Source organism: Thamnophis sirtalis, unplaced genomic scaffold (genome assembly GCF_051295495.1).
Source record: "Thamnophis sirtalis isolate CommonGarterSnake01/CBP01778 unplaced genomic scaffold, rThaSir2_p1.2 scaffold_9, whole genome shotgun sequence".
Classification (NCBI taxonomy): Eukaryota; Metazoa; Chordata; class Lepidosauria; order Squamata; family Natricidae; genus Thamnophis; species Thamnophis sirtalis.
The window spans coordinates 27,246,630-27,264,127 of NW_028261389.1; the positions used below are offsets into that span (position 1 = coordinate 27,246,630).

The 17,498-nt window shown below is 39.1% G+C and overlaps 1 protein-coding gene across 1 annotated transcript; it reads right to left on the reverse strand.

Annotated features, from left to right (window-relative positions):
- Nucleotides 1-4,659: 4,659 nt before the first annotated feature.
- Nucleotides 4,660-15,946, reverse strand: MB (myoglobin). Its single transcript, XM_014060542.2, has 3 exons — nucleotides 15,738-15,946; nucleotides 12,849-13,071; nucleotides 4,660-5,953 (listed from the first exon to the last, which is right to left on the reverse strand). The coding sequence occupies exons 1-3, from the start codon at nucleotides 15,830-15,832 to the stop codon at nucleotides 5,807-5,809; spliced, it is 465 nt and encodes a 154-aa protein (XP_013916017.2). The 5' UTR covers nucleotides 15,833-15,946; the 3' UTR covers nucleotides 4,660-5,806.
- Between the last annotated feature and the right edge of the window lie 1,552 nt (nucleotides 15,947-17,498).

A 17,498-nucleotide genomic window follows, 5' to 3' on the forward strand; every position in this document is an offset into this window, starting at 1 on the left:
ATCTGAAAATTGCCAGATGGGCTGAAAAAAATTAGCCCAAAATAACGTAATGTTTATTCAGCCTTCAGCCTTGCCAAAGAATTGACTAACCAGCTATCAATCTCCATATTATACAACAAGAAATCCAGAAGCAAACTGCCTTTAATAATCTAAGGTAGTCTTAATATCCTTTCTATACCCAGCTGCTATTCAGCTGAGACTGACATGAGCATCTGGTGCTGGTGCAGAATTTAACTCACTCACAAGCCCAGTCCTGCTTCCATGGCAGCAGTTGTTTCTTGGGCAGAGAACAGTATTATATGGACAGACCATAATGAGCATTTATGTAACACACTGTTTCTCTAGCAACTCAAGAAACACATACAACCCTATCATTTCTCAGCAGTCATAGAAAACTAGAATAATCCATTATAGTTTGAACAAATGTGGTGATCAAAGGTAAACTATAAAATCTAACCAATGTAAACTGTTCCAGGATGAAAAAATTCAGAGAGATTTAAATACTTTCCCTTCCCTTCTGGGCAGGCAAGTAACTTGCATATATGAGAGGCCCTGGTTAATATTGCTGAGTGTGCGATGGAGTAAAGAATTGTGAGAGTGGCTGGGAAACTGTCACAGAACTGTTAAAGCCAGATCTGGAATTTTCAGTGAAATGGACAAATTTAATTTTCTTTTGGAATATTGTATCAGATTTACTGAAAAACATAAACTCCCATTCAATATTCCTAGTCCAGCTTCAGTTTGGGAAGATTTTATGAATCTGCTTACTACTAATCAGGGCCTCACATATATGCAAGTTACTGACACTCTAACCTTCGAAAATCTGGCTTCCAGTGTCAATAAAAGAATTTAAATGTATTAGTCAATTGCTGAAGTCTAATAAGAAACCCCAAAATTCTTTAAGACATATATTGATTGGTGGGCCCCATTGTTAGCAGGGTTTTTCTCCCTTCTACATAAATGAGTTGCCATTATGATTCCCATATATAAAAAGGGGAGACAAAGCTGACCCCCAAAATTTTAGACCAATAAGCCTAAACTCTAAAATTATATGTACCAAAAAGGGCATGAAATATAATTCAATGTCAATGTGTAAATGGGAAGCATTTCATCTATGCTGATGGTATGATTCTAATGGCTCATTTTGAAACAGGCCTGAGAAGACAGCATATTGAATAAGTGAATTCTTGTACTGATTTAGAAGTGGTTTTTACCAACACAGGGTCACTGGTAAATCATTTTTTAAAAAGCTTGTTAAGGGCCAAGGCAAATACTAAAAGATGACATTATATTAATTATAATTACCCAAATACCTTGACCATATTTAGGAGAAAATAGTCTCAATGTTGATTTATGGTATGGAATTGTGGGGCTTTACAAAATATATCTGACTTGAACAAGTTCACAAACATTTTAAAGACCTGTGCTAGCAACTGATGTCAGCTCCTGCAGTTAGAACAAAAACAGATATCCATTCCATATATAGCCAATCAATAATTAAACTTGTCACATACTGTCAGAGGATCCATACAGTGGATCCAGATAGGGTAGCCAAATATGCTTAGTAGATAAGTATGGGTGAGTCCAATTCCTGGGTAAGCTGACTTATCAAAGTTATTTCACAGCATGGATCTTCTTGCCCAGTACACTTTCAACTACCCCCTAGACAAGGAAATTTTTAAACAGAGATTCTTTGATATCAGTGCCCAAACTGACATGGGATTATTGGCAAAAAAAAAGTAGATCTTTAAATTGGTTGCTAAGAAGAAAACTATTTTTTCATCTGAAAAATACCTGCCAATGTGTTTGACACAATTCTTAAGAAGGAGATATTCTAGATCAAGGTTTCAGTTGTTGGAATCCATGGCTAAACATAGGTGCTTTCATTACCTGCCATTATCTGCCATATCAATAGATGACATACCACATTTATATGCAATACCTCAGTATCAAAAAATATTGTTCATGTTTGGTTGAGTGACAATTATATACTTGTCTTAGGTTTAGATAGGGGTGCCCAACATTGTCAACTTTAAAACCTGTGGACCTCAACTTCCAAAATTCCCCAGCCAGCCATTCTGTTACCCATGCTGACTGGGGAATTCTGGGAGTTGAAATCCACAGGTTTTAAAGTTGCCAGTGTTGGATACCCCTGATTTTGATATTTAACAACCCTACTTGAAAGAACAGCTCTCTGGGATCTGAGTCATGATTGTCCCAATTTTCTCCTGAGCTCTAATGTTTTCATTATGAACAGAATTCTTAAGTTTACAATTAAGGCACTTCAGCTAAGAACCTGTTAATTTGAACAGATCAGGGTATCCTGTAAGGCAGTGGTCTCCAACCTTGGCAACTTTAAGACTTGTGGACTTCAACTCCAAGAGTTCCTCAGCCAGCTTTCCTGGCTGAGGAACTCTGGGAGTTGAAGTCCACAGGTCTTAAAGTTGCCAAGGTTGGAGACCACTGCTGTAAGGTGATTTGTCTGATGCCAACTCTTTGTATTTATCACATATGAATTATTATTAGTGTATTATATCTTTTTTACCCTGGAACTAGATTTGTCTATTTTACTTTTATTTTTTCATATGGTCAATTAATTAATAAACTACTATGGTCATAAGACTAATGAATTAATAAACTACTGTGTTTCCCCGAAAATAAGACAGACTCTTATTTTCTTTTGACTCCCAAAATAAGCACTTGGCTTTATTTTCAGAGAGGTCTTATTATTATTATTTTTGAATTTTTTTTATTTTAATTCAACAAAAACACAAAAAAGAATCATCCTTCATTACATCTTGTAGAAAGCGTGTCGATTGGTTACAGATAACTTTCGTGTGTTTCTTCCACAGTCATTACTTATATTTCATATTAGATTATACACTTTAAGTCAAAAATCTTTGTATATTTTACTATCAATGTACCACAATTCTCATTTGACTACAATTATTTGAACATGCTTTTACCTCAAATCATTCATACTTAAAGACACAACCACATAGGTCTTATTATTTTTGAGGTGCGGGAGGCGGCAAGCGTGGTCACCTCATGGCTGCTGCTGTGGAGGAGGGCTTATTTTAGCACATGCGCTCAAAAGCCTAATTGGGCTTATTATCCGGGGAGGTCTTATTTTTGGGAAAACAGGGCAGTCGTAGTAGATTGTACATTAAAAATTACATTCTTAGAAGTATGGAAAATTTTGAAAAAGAAAACCATTTTTGTGAAGTGGACATCCAGAATCCCCCTTTTTCTAATACAAACAAATAAACAAACAAACTTGCATTACTGTGGACTGGATTTTTCCTTAATTTGCTGAGTTTTCACATTTTTGACCATGACAGAGGAAGATAGTTTTTCACATAGCAAAAGGAAGAAGAAGAGTTTGTCAAAGAGTCTTCCAAGAGTGGGCGGCATACAAAACTAATAAATAATAATAATAATAAAAGATTCCAGTATAGAAAAAAATGGTCTTCTTCTGGTTGACATATATGTCTTCTCGTGACATATTAATCCAAGCATGGATCCGAGTAGAACATACCTACTTGTACCTACTTTCTCCAAGAAGCCTTGCTAGACATTTTCATAGTTTTAGCATAGAACATAACATAAAAATAAATGAGGAATAAGGAGAGATTAAGTAAAATGCAATCTCCATTTTTAGGCATTCATATAATATTACTTATTGGCCTTTTGGAAACAGATGTTGCTTGTCAATAATCAATAGCAATAGTTGGGCTCTCTTAATTCTTGTCAGTTTCTGAATTTAGATTTGTTATATTTATACACACACACACACACACACACACACACACTTTTCTACAAGTATTCAATGTGGTATTGAGCTCCCTCCTCCTATTTGTCCTCACAATAACAACCCTGTGAGAGAATTTCTACAGCTCACGATGGACTAGAATCTAGACCATCCTGCTCCTAATCCAAAACCTTAACCTTACACTTATGGATACTTGTATTGTTCAATGAAGTGCCTTTCAGTAGCAATCCATTATTATAAACCATTTAACTCTTAGTTCACAAAGTCAGAGGCTGAGGAAAACAATGGATTCTTGCCTATTATCTCTTGGTGTTTGGAGAAACAATGAGATGGATCTGCTCCATGAACAAGAGAAGGTTTTCATGGGCCAGCTGATGGAGCATCTCTACAGACACCATAAACCACAATTTGAAAGTCATTTATTTATGGATTTCCTTGCTTTTGATTTTACAAAATTACTTGTAGTTTTACCTTGGCTCTAGCCAGTGGAAATACCTTTTCCCCCTCTTTGCTTGTACAGGCGAGAGGAAAATCTTGTACAATATACAGAGCAATAATCAAGTAGGACTTTCTATTCAAGTCAAGTTAAATAACAAGTTATGCTATATCTCTCAGGGTTCCAAATAATATACTCATAGAAAACAAAACTCCGAGGCAAGTGGTTCCTCAAATAACAAGTTTATTGGATATATCATATTGACACAAGCTGGTGAAAACCAACTCTTCACTTAATCAAAAGTAAAGGTTTTCCCCCTTTTCCCAAACTATCAATCACCGGGTCCAATCATGGTGCTGTCCAGTTACTTGAAAACGTCACTCCTGCTCTCTTCAGCCATCTGTGGGAATGTCCTTGGTTCACAGGGGAAACTATTTTGTTTTGGCTACAAAACCCCAGCTATCTCTATTCCTCCCTCCCTATTTCCCAGCACCATTGTGGCAGCACTGAAGTCTCCAAGATGGCCTCAGTCAGGCTAGCTTCAGAGTTGACAATATCCCAGTCAAGAACTAGAAACCTTATCTTCACTCACCTTCCTGAATAACTTGTTCACTTTTCCTTTTTCTGAATACTGACATATTATAGAGCCAGTCGTGGACTAGGCAATATGTAAAGAGTAAATGCAGCTGTTTTTATTATACATGATTAATATTTTATTAAGAAATGCTGAAGATCAAAAAGAACCACAGTTGATAACCCAAACCACACATGAAGTTGGCAAGCTTTCCATCACACTTAAAGCTGCAGCAGCAGCATAGAATTGTTTTTAGACAAAGGGATGTGCTTCATCTTTGAGTATTATCAGAATCATACTCATAATAAACTGGGCAACTTTTAATTAAAATGTAATTCAATTTTAATTTCATTAATTACATGCAGAACACTGGAGCAGATGATTATCCATCCCAAGGCAGATCTCATTTAAATCAGTGAACCACGAATACCGCATGGCATCTGCTCCCCAATTTTCCCTCCCTGTTTGTCATCAGAACCTGGCTGTAGGTGGTGATTTTGAGGAACATTCCACTGAACTAAAAAGTTGTGTAATCAGGGGTAAAATTCAGCAGGTTCTGGAGAACCAGTAGTGGAAATTTTGAGTAGTTCAGAGAACCAGCAAATACCACCTCTGGCTGGCCCCAGAGTGGGGAGGGAATGGGGATTTTGCAGTATCCTTCCCCTGCCACATCCACCAAGCCACGCCGACAGAACCAGAAGTAAAAAAAAATGAATTTCACCACTGGGTGTAATGATTACATATCCAGTCCTATCACCTCCAACTTTCTAGGTTTTTAAACCTCCCTCTTGACCTCATTAGATATCCTACAAATGTATTGGTTTTATTCCCTTACGTCTCAGCCAAAATGACCTTAGCAGACATTAGAGATTTTGAGCAATATATCTTGCCACCTTCAAGTGTAACATTAACATAATTCAATTTATTCAAGCTATTTTCCTGTCACGACATGAAAATATTCTCCTAAACTGACCACACACCTATCCACACTAAGTCTTCTCGGTGGTGACATCTTTTTTCCTTACTAGCCCTGGTATCCAAGTTCCTTGTATTTGCTGGCCATATCATTCCGGAACAGCTCCAAGGCTTTCCTCATTGCCTCTTGACAATCAGCCCCGAATTCTGCAGAATGTTTTTCAGCAATGACACCAATGATGATTTCAGAAATAAACTACATAAGAAGAATTGATGGTGGTATAGAGAAATAAGGGCAGGAATAAGAAAAAAAAGGGAGGGGAGAGACAAAAAGTGAAAATATCAAGTAAATGTCAAACACCAAAGCAGCAAACATGATAGCTTTACATTAATTTTGGTCAGGGCAAGAAATGAGAAAACATAAATAATATATATTTAACATTTTTCTCTTAACATGTAAGTGTCTCAGACCTAAGTCAAAGGTTGGCACATCCATATCTCTACTGGTGGGACAGAGGTACAAGGCAGAGGTGCTATTCAGCAGGTTCTGACCAGTTGTGGAGAACCAGTAGTGGAAATTCTGAGTAGTTTGGAGAACCGGTAAATACTACCTCTGGCTGGCCCCACCCCCATCTATCCTCTGCCTCCCGAGTCTCAGCTGAATGGGAATTTTGTAGTATCCTTTGCCTGGAGTAGGGTGGGAATGGAGATTTTAAAGTATCCTTCCACTGTCATGCCCACTAAGCCATGCCATGCCCACCAAGCCATGCCCACAGAATCGGTAGTAAAAAAAAAATTGAATCCCACCACTGGTACAAAGTTCTCTAGATATTGGAGCATTACAGCTCTTTTACTCTTGGCTATCAGAGTGAAGAATGTTCTAAACTACAATTCCCAACAGATATGAAAGAAGCTAGGAATTGTAGTCAATTGACAACTGAAGAGATGCATATTGTAACCTCATACATTCTTTATGTTTGAATGAAAAGATCTCTAAAGAGGTGCAGTCAATGGTGGGATTAAAAAAAATTACTATCGGTTCTGGTGGATGTGGCATGGCTTGGTGGGCATAAGTGGTGGGATTCAATAATTGAACAACTGGTTCTCTGCCCTAATGATTTCTTCTAACAACCTGTTCACAAAACTGCTCAGAAAGTTAACAACTGGTTCTCCTGAAGTGGTGCGAACTGGCTGAATCCCACCACTAGTGGGCATGGCACAGAAAGGATAATGTAAAATCTCCATTCCCTCCACACTCTAGGGCAGTGTTTTTCAACCACTGTGTCACGGTACACTAGTGTGCCGTGACATAGTGTAAGGTGTGCCGTGGGAAAAACACCCGCCTATAGTCAATATAGGCACAGATTTAAATTTTTTAACCATTTTCTAGTGGTGGTGTGCCTCGTGATTTTTTTCATGAAAAAAGTGTGCCTTTGCACAAAAAAGGTTGAAAAACACTGCTCTAGGGGAAGGTTACTGTAAAATCCCCATTCCCTCCCAATCAGCTGAGACTCAGGAGGCAGAGAATAGATTGGGAGGGGGGCAAGATAGTATTTACCGGTTCTCCAAACTACTCAAAATTTCCACTACCGGTTCTCCAGAACTGGTCAGAACCTGCTGAATACCACCTCTGGGTTCAGTACATTAGAAGGCTTTGCTAATGCCATCAATGTTATTGCTATCCGGGGACACTAGTAATGGGAAAAGTTATTTCTTTCTCATGGGAGAGAATGAGGAAATATGCATTTATTTCTACTGCACTTCCTGTGATCAGGGGTGATGTTATTGTTGCTCCACATCCTCTTCTTGGTTTCCAAGAACAGAATATCCTTTTCCCAGGACAATTAATGTACCCTGTTGGTATTATTGCATTATTGAATTAATGGACCCAGATACATGCACTAATAATGCTATTACTCCTGAGTTGAGAAGTTGTGGCATAATTCATATTTAAGATAACATCTAATATTTTGCATTACTATCATGGCTGGGTGCGGAATTCTGGAAGTTGAAGTCCATGCATTTTCAAGTTGCTAAGATTGAGAAGCACTAATGTAAACTGAAGCTTGAAACAATTCAATCAGAATAGAGCTGGAAGGGACCTTGGAGGTCTTCCAGTCCAACCATCTGCTCAAGCAGGCAACTCTATTCCATTCCAGACAAGTGACTGTCCAGTCTCTTAAAAACCTCCAATGATGAAGCACCTACAACTTCTGACAGCAAACTGTTCCACTGGTTGATTGTCCTCACTGTTAGGAAGTATCTCCTTAGTTCCAGGATGCTTCTCTCCTTGATTAGTTTCCATCTATTGTTTCTTGTCCTGCCCTCAGGTGCTTTGGAAAATAACTTGACCCCTTCCTCTTTGTGGCAATCTCTCACATACTGGAATACAACTATCATGCCACCCCTAGTTAAAATGTTTCTTTATAATTGAGGTGTAATTTTATTCTAAAACTGTCCAGGCACAGATCCTTGGCATTCATGAACCCTTCTGCTTTATACCTGCTCCTTTGCAACTTCTTCAGTATTTGAAAATTTGCAAAGCTAGGAGAAACGTGTTTATTATTTGTATCAGCGACTCAAAAGTAGAAACATTTTAAAAATGTTTCTCAAGCAGAATAATAGATTTATATCTTCTTCCTTTCTCTGTAGTGGAAACAATATAGGAAGTAGTACTCACACTTCTGCAACATTTTTCCCCCTTAACTAGAATTGGGATCTATTTCATTCCTGAAGTTAAGTGAGCTTTGTAAAATAGATCATCTGGCTGAGCCATACATTCCTCCTCTCTCTGACCTTTCTTTCTAATCTGTTAGCTAAGAAGTACATATTGAACCTTGTCAAAGAAAAAAAAATGTTTTCGTTTTATTTTATTTTATTATCTTTTGGAACAAGTTTCCAAAAGATTGCAAACCTTCCTATTGGGGTTTTACACAGCAGAGAATGGGAAAGAAATGTAGGAGTAAGGGTTCGCTACATTTTCACAGTTTTGTTGTGATTTTTAAATGTGCATTTTCAATTATCCCATATATTAATATTTTACATATTCTATTGAAAAGTAACAAGAAGCTGGGCTTCCAATGTGAGTCATCTGACACTTCTGCGAATAAGAGACGACCACTGTGAGGAAAGAAAGATTGGCAAGTAGACCAGTCCTTTAAATCTCTCCAGAGAGCAAGAGACCAGGAGATAACTCAAGAGTGCTCTGTATTACAACTTCTCACGTAAATCAGCGGTCTCCCACAGGTTTGAGCACCGGGAGGCAAAAGAGATGACAAAGAGATGACATCTTTGCTCTCAGCAGTGGCAGAGCCTTTCATGAGGAGGCTAAGTCAACCAAACTCCCTTTCTAATCTCACTCAGAAATGTCAGTTTAGCCATTTTAGAGATATGGCAGACCTTCAAAGTGGAAAATTTGAATACTTGGTAAGTTTTACCTTCTGTGGCTTTAAGAAATTTTGAGCAGAGACTTACGACTTTAAAATAATGTACTGTACAAAAAATGTAGCAAAAAGCAAAACAAAAAGGTTATTAATTTAAGAAAGTTTTAAATGGATTTGGAGAACAGAGAGGTTTCAGATTTGGTTATTTTGGGCTCTATGATTTGGGGGGAAAAACCAGTATACAATTGAATAATATACCCACTAGAAACAACTGAAATGGAACTAAATCCATTATTAGGAAGGGAGGCTTGGTGAAGTTTGAAAAATGGACAATAAGGGAACTAAAGGATCAGACAGAAAAGAGTTAAAATGGCTAGGTTGACTATAATATTGTTTTATCTTAAGGAATTCCAAACATTGAAAGAATAATACAGGTAGTTCTCGAATTACAACCATTTGTGTAGTGACTGTTCAAAGATACAATGGCACTGAAAAAAGTAACTTATGACCAGTTTTCACACTTATGACGGTTGCAGCATCCCCACGATCACGATTTACACTTGAATGCTTGATAACCGATTCACCTTTATGATGATTGCAGTGTCCCAGGGTCATGTGACCAGAAGTGGTATTCAGCAGGTTCTGACCAGTTCTGGAGAACCGCTAGAAGAAATTTTGAGTAGTTCGGAGAACCGGTAAATACCTCCTCTGATTGGCCCCGCCCCCATCTATTCTCTGCCTCCTGATTCCCAGCTGATCGGGAGGGAATAGGGATTTTGCAGTATCCTTCCCCTGGAGTGAGGTGGGAATGGGGATTTTACTGTATCCTTCCCCTGCCATGTCCACCAATCCACGCCCACAGAACTGGTAGTAAAAATATTTGAATCCCACCACTGCGCGTGACCATCTTTTGCAACCTTCTGATAAGCAACGTCAATGGGGAAGCTAGATTCACCTAACAACCATGTTACTAATTTAACAACTGCAGTGATTCACTTCACAAATGTGGCAAGAAAAGTTGTGAAAACTCACTTAATAAATTTCTCACTTAGCAACATAAATTCCGGGCTCAATTGTGGTCATAAGTCGAGGACTACCTGTAACTAGTGTCTCCAAAAGGATACAAATTTCAATGGATAAAAACTTTTTAAAACCCCTTTTACCTGACATAGAGTTTGAAGGCATGGAAGTAAACAAAATTGAGATTGCCAAAATAGGAATACAAAAGATTAATCAAGGACATGCAACATCTCCAACACGAAATCCACAGACAATGTTTCTTTCTGGGGCTTACAAAGTCAGCTGGTGAAACGTTTGAAGATGCCTTCTAAATGCTAAAGAGTGATGAAAGATCAAAGCCAGTGGTGACTTAGGAATGATTTAAAGGTCAAGTGTGCAGAGCAGAAAGGAGAAATATAAAGTTAGACTATTTGACCATGGATAAACTATTTTATATATTCACTATTGAACTGCATGTTTCAATGTCTGCATATGAACTGCATATACATGTCATTGTATATTTATTTGTTAGATTTAAATTCTTATTTTTCCCCCACTAGTAAAAGGCAATCTATTTCTCCCTCCAAAATTGAGCTTCTATGGTTTACAATGGCCTTGAACTCAGGTCCCTTTGATTATAATCCAATATTTAATCACTGTGCCATGCTAACTGAACCCTCAATAATGTACATTGAGCTGATTTATTCACATGGCGTCTCCTTCCCAGTGCAACAAATTAGAACTACTGTTAAACCAGAATGGACATTAGTCTGCTCTTCAGCTACTAAAAACTACAGCTTTCTCTTTTTTCCTTTTCCCTTTTTATTAATCAAAGGGTAGCATTTTCAATCAAATAAGAGGGCTAGCACTGAGGTACTTTCTGACTTGCTTTTTTTCTTCCCTTGCAGACATTTCATCACCCATACGAAGTAACATCATCAGTGTAGTGACTATCATTGAAGATATTACTTAGTTTGGTTAATGAAACCTTTGCCAGAAAACAAACAAGCACAGAGAGCACCAAGAACCCCTCGATTCAATCCTGAGTTACAAATATTATCCTTTAGGGATTGCATTGTCCAGTTTCTACTTGGGTAATCCATACTTAGCATTTATCTGGCAATAACTACTGCCACACTATGATCTTCTGATGATTTCTCAACAAATTCAATATCAATTTTATATTCCTAGGGCAAGACTTCACTGTATGGGCAGTCACTACTAAGTTTGATGGTGTGGCAGCATATTTACTTCTTTTTCTATTTAGAACATAGAATATGGGATCTTGGAGGTCTTCTAGTCCAACTCCCTGCTCAAGCTGGGCTAGCATCAATGGTCAAAAAGTCTAATTGCAAATAAGGCAGAGATTCTTTGTCTTAGTAGTAAACCTGGACCTTCACCATTTTAAAAAGTAAAGTCCCCTCTGTTGATTTTATAGATATCTTCAGGGGTGGGATTCAGCCAGTTTGGACCGGTTCAGGCCAACCGGTAGATCTGACGATCAGCTGGGGAGAGAACCGGTTCGCTCCGATGATCAGGTTCGCCCACCAACCTGCGCTTTACTTACCTATATCCCCTCAGCTGATTGCCATGCCTCAGCTACGTTACTCCCCAGAACAGAATTTTTAAGTTAGACTTGAAGACAGCAGATCAGAAGAGAAAGACCCGGATAAAAATCACAAAATAAAAAAAAACCCTGCAGATAAAAATAAAATGGCTGTGGCAAAAAGAGAGCAAAGGGAGTAGCAATAATAATAGGCACCTTGGGTGTAATCCAGGGGTGGGTTCCTGCCAGTTCTAACCTCTTCTACAGAAGAGGTTCCACAAATCTACTGTGCCGTTTAGAACCGGTTCCAGCTCCCTCCCCCCACCCCTCTGCACATCATCAAGATGAAGAGCGAGAGGAGGAAATCTGGGAGTTGAAGTCCACAAGTCTTAAAGCTGTCAAGTTTGAACACCCCTGGGTTTTTTTTCTAAAGGGTTAGGGGTGCAAGGGTCTTGTAACTTGACAGCTTTAAGACTTTTGTGCTTCAAATGCCAGAGTTTCTGAACCAACATTTTGGATACTAAGCAAGAGCGTTGTTAAGTGAGTTTCACCACATTTTACAAGTTGGCCACGCCCACCCAGTCACATGGTCGGCAAGCCACTCCCTCAAAGCAGGCCAAACCTACAAAAAAGGTTCTAAAAAAATGTGAAACCATCACTGCCCCAGAAGTAACGTGGAAAGTAAGTTTTGTTAAAACTGCTGAGGCACGTGGGACGTGCATCAGGTGCAGGCGTGTGCAGAGCACATGCAGGCACGCAAAGCACGCGATCACCAAACCAGTTGTTAAACTGGCAGGATCCCACCACTGGATATGTTCATATAGTGTTCTTGAACAGCAATGATGCAGAAACTATTTGTCACTGCCTTCTTCTTGGACTTCCCAATCTAAGCTTCTGTCCTGAGATTTTCTGAAGCTGATCTATTTAGTAGTTAACCCAGCAGGAACTTGTTTTGTTTGAGGAAATCAGCCAAGGTCAAAAAGATGCTATCAGACCTGTAATGTCATGGTCTGATGAAAAATAAATAAACTTTCCCTTGAAAGATTATTTTTGTCAACGTTATACTTCTAAATTGCCCTTTTATTTCACCAAAACTTCCTATATCCATTCTAAAATTTAGCAAGCAGGCCTACACAGGCTCGGAATACAAACCCTTCCTTTTCTGCTTAATAATTAGCTCTTTGGCATGGCTGCACCACCATCCTCATCATGTACATACTTACTTCTAAATATTTGACTGGAATTTTATGCTTGTTGGCATGAGTCTGTGCCAGTGGTGCTAGTTCTGCTTCATGAGACCCTTTCTGTTTCAGGATTTTACCCAAAGCACTGAGGACGGTGGTTCCATGTTTCTTGAGTTCTTCTGAACTCTTCATCTCATCCAGAGTCTTGAAATTTTTGAATTTGTCAAAGCGCTCTTGCGTCTCAGGGTGATTCTGGAACATCCTGTCAATTATATAGAGAAACCCATGAAGAAGCAAGTCAGTGATGCTGAGTCCTCAATCACCTATAGCCACGTATATCAGTTAAGCCTACAAACTCATTTTAGATACTTTTATAGACCCTGTTTACAAAAATTTCTTAGGTGGTATAGTAAGCTGATGAATTATGAGTGTTGCCCTTTCACTAGATCCTAAGAGTGTGGGATTTCCATTTTTAGACACTCATTCATAGTTATGTGGCTCTCCTGCAACTTATCTCTCCCCTTGAGTATTAAAAAAAAGAAATGCCCATCTTTCGTTTCAGACTTCAACAAAGTAGATTCAAAAGGCAATTTCAATAGGATTATGGATCACAGAAGGAAGGAAATTTTGCCCATAATTTTGATTAAAACTATAATGTTAGGCATGCTTGAGACTATCAAACTCAATAGCAGTGATCATGTTTAAATATGTTAGACTACATAGATATGTATTCATAACACTGTCTTGCCACTTGGAAAAAGTGTTCTAGTCAGACGTTATTGTTTAGGGTATTGAAGTATTGAAGTCTGGAGATCAATCAGATTAGGGAAAAGTACCCTACACATTGTATCATGCTAGTAATTTTTACATGGCCTCATGTATCTGTCTTCTATTTTTCTCTTTCTAGTATTTATTATTAAAATGATATAATGATCTCCTAGGCAGATAGTTAGCTGCATTGTCACTATAACTGAGCCATATTATAAATAATATTTAAATATCTAAATTTCAGATATTAACTTCTTATGGCTCAGGAAACAGACGGAAATGAGAAATCAACAAATGGAAAGCAACTAAGCAAGTTGATAGTCTAATGAAATGTTGATATGGGTCAACTATGTACAACGACATGGACAAATTTAGAGCTGATGAAAGATCAGATAGGTCTGATGATTTGAGATACATCCATCAATGGAAAAGACAAACATATTTCATATCCTATTCTATTCTCCCTGTCTTCTGCTACTTAAGCCAGATGGTAGAAAACACACAGGCCTGGTATTAACTTCAGTGACCCTTTTTGTACTATTCCCCACTGCTACCAATTTCCTCCAACTGTCGTTGCCATTGCCCAAATATTGCCTATCTGTGATGGTCCTACTGTTCCAAATTATACAGAAGATGAAGGTGTGTGAAGATGAATTTTTCATGAACCCACTCGTGAATCTGACAGTGAGGCCAGCTGAGCAGCTGTGAGCCTTGCAAATATTGAAAATCATGGCCATGCACACTCCAAACTGATCACAAGCCAGTTTCAAAGTAAAATCCTTTCTTTTCCAAGTCTTCCTCTCTCTGTTAGCATTTTGTACGCTTCCTAAGTTCCTTTCATCCCCTTCATTTTACTATTTTCCTTATTTTCGACCCCAACATCTATCCAGGTTTCCCAACAGATGGAGAAGATACAGAACAGAGCTCTAGCGTTTTATTTGGGGGGAAAGAGGAGGCCCGGTTGTTAACATAATCCTAACATTGTTAATGTTTGTTAACTTACACTAACGGCATTTTAAAATATATATTTTCCTTTAGATGGGGCACCCTGATTTTTGTTTCGCTGCATTGTCCAGAGAAGAATCATGTTAATTGGGCATTTGTTACTTATTTGTTAGTTTTCCCACCTTGCCTATAATGTAAAGGTAAAGGTAGAGGGTCCCCTCTCACATATGTGCTAGTCGTTCCTGACTCTAGGGAGTGGTGCTCATCTCTGTTTCAAAGCCGAAGAGCCAGTGCTGTCCAAAGATGTTCTCCGTAGTCATGTGGCTGGCATGACTAAATGCCAAAGGCACATGGAACGCTGTTACCTTCCCACCAAAGGTGGTTCCTATTTTTCTACTTGCTTTTTTATGTGCTTTCAAACTGTGAGGTTGGCAAAAGCTGAGACAAGTAACAGGAGCTCATTCTATTAAGCAGGGCTAGGGATTCGAACCACCAAACTGCCAACCTTTCTGATCAACAAGCTCAGTGTCTTAGGCACTGAGCCACCGCATCCTATAATGAGTGATGCACAAATCAACCAAGCACCTTTTGGCAGGAACTCAAAAGGAAAGGCAGTATAAGATGTGGCTCTAGAGGCACAAGTTTTATGTTAGCATAGTTTTGTGCTCACTCAGGGATGGATGGGGAGCACTTTCAATCAGCAAGGAGTAAAAGCACTTACATTATTATTATTATTATTATTATTATTATTATTATTATTATTATTATTATTACACAATTGTATCACAGCGGCCAGTTGTTTCGCCGGATTTGGCATTGGTTACTAGTCGGGCCCCACCCAGGGGCCTAGGACGTCGTAACGTATTTTCGTAATATACGTGCAGATCCAAGCAGTGCGGCTTTTTGCATTTGACTGATGGTGATTATTATTATTATTATTATTATTATTATTATTATTATTATTATTATTATTATTCACTCAGCCACAGATTAAATTCCTTTGAAAGCCTTTTTTCCCCCTCCAAGGGCTTATCTAATAAAGAAGTCAATGAAAATTGAGGATAACAAAATTAAAATAGTTTCCAGCTTATCAGCAAGTTTGCATCTCTTTCTCTTCTACCTCTGAACCCCCTGCCAAGCAGATCCTTAAAGCGCCACCATGCTGGCTTCTCGGGAATGTTGCTACTCAGTTTTCCATTCCTAATTTCTGCTTACCTGATGATGACTTCCTGTCCATGCAAAGAGAGATCTGGTTCCACTTTGCCCCAGATGTCTACGACCTTCTGCCATTCCTGCTCGCTGAGCCCCATAATATTGCAAGAGCAGAAACAATGGAAAGTGTGAAGAGATACAGACAGCCCGGGTGTTCTTCCTTGAGTGAAGGTTGAACAGAGAGACCTGTTGGTTTAATAAGCTGGCTATAGATTGACACCTATCACTTGACAACTCCACTCTAGGTCACTCTGGTCAAACGTCCTCTTAGTGGAAAGCTATTTTGAGTTGGGTGCTATTGTGGCAGACCCAGATGAAATCATTGCTGACTCTGGTATCAGACTGGCACAGGTCCTAAGTCCCACAGAAAGGACACGGCCAAGCATCAGTGCCAGGAATTTGGTATTCATCACCCATCCCAAGAACAGAGGAGAGCTTCTAATTTTTCATTTTATCTTTGACAGCCAAAAAAAACACATGGCAAGGGAGATCAGTGATCAATAGCACTATGGAACACATAATAAACTGAATCCCTCCATAACACTCAGCCCCAACATTTTATGAGCCTGACCTGCATCTTAAGTAGACCACAATGGACAAGGGGGTGGAAAATACAGATGCATTTTTTAAACATTAGGAGTAGCTGGAAATAGTTCCTTCAGAAAGAAGGAAGGTGACTAGGATGGGAATGTAATTAGATACTTCCATCTCCCAGGACTGATAAAATGTGCAGACCCTTTTTCCCGGTTCCCTTAATTAAAATTAAAAATCACATCACTTTTGGACCTCCGGGAGATGTGCAGTCTAACCTTCAGAGTGACAGAATCAAGGGGTCCCATCTCATGTTAATCAACAGACTCCAATTCAGTTTTGTGTTCAGTTACGTCTGACCTTATTCACTTTCAGCCAATGCCCCAGAGTTTAGAAGACACATTCAGCCCCCAAAGTTGCCATCTTACTTTTTGTCACATATGGCTTATTAACGTCTTGTTGCTCAGACTTGGAGCATCTGCTCTCTGGGGTTTATAGAAACTGGAATTTAAAACTTACTGCAGATAGTGGAATCGGTAAACTGAAAATGGCAACTACGCCGGATTCAAAACCACAGGACGTTGTGAGTATTCATTCAGGGAGGTGAGGGGTGCTTTGTTTTTGGCTTAGCTCACATACTTTATTTCTCATACCAACCCACTAAATCTTACCTATTTTAAAACAAGACGATGGAAAACCAGTGGACAATTATCCCAAAGCTGTCTGCAGGCTGGGACAACAGCTGGGTTGCCACTGCCAGGTTGTTACTGGTGGGTCTCCAATGTCGGTTCACCCAGGGCAACTCACTACAGGACAAATCATGACAGGAGAATGTCAAATGTGAGGAGAACCTCCTTCTCCTTCTCCTCTCTCCTTCTCTCCTTCCTAGATCCGGCTTATCCATTCCCACTAATATCCATTGACCTCTGTGGCAGAAATTTCTGTGCATGGAAAAATGTGTGACTCTCTTTTCTGGTCAGGGAAAAGTCCTTCTTCCTCAAGATGGCAGCCATAATGTTGTGTTTGAGGCTTTGCCCATTTTAATAGGCCATGGTGTTGCCATCTTGATATTTTGACCACTTAAACACCTCAGACGGGGTGGGTTGCTGCCAGTTTTACTACTGGTTCGCAACCCACACACAACCTGTGTGTGCCAGACACACACTGCACTCACGCTGTTCAATAGAAATTGCTCTTTGTGCATGCGCAGAACAATTTACAGTGAACTGTGCA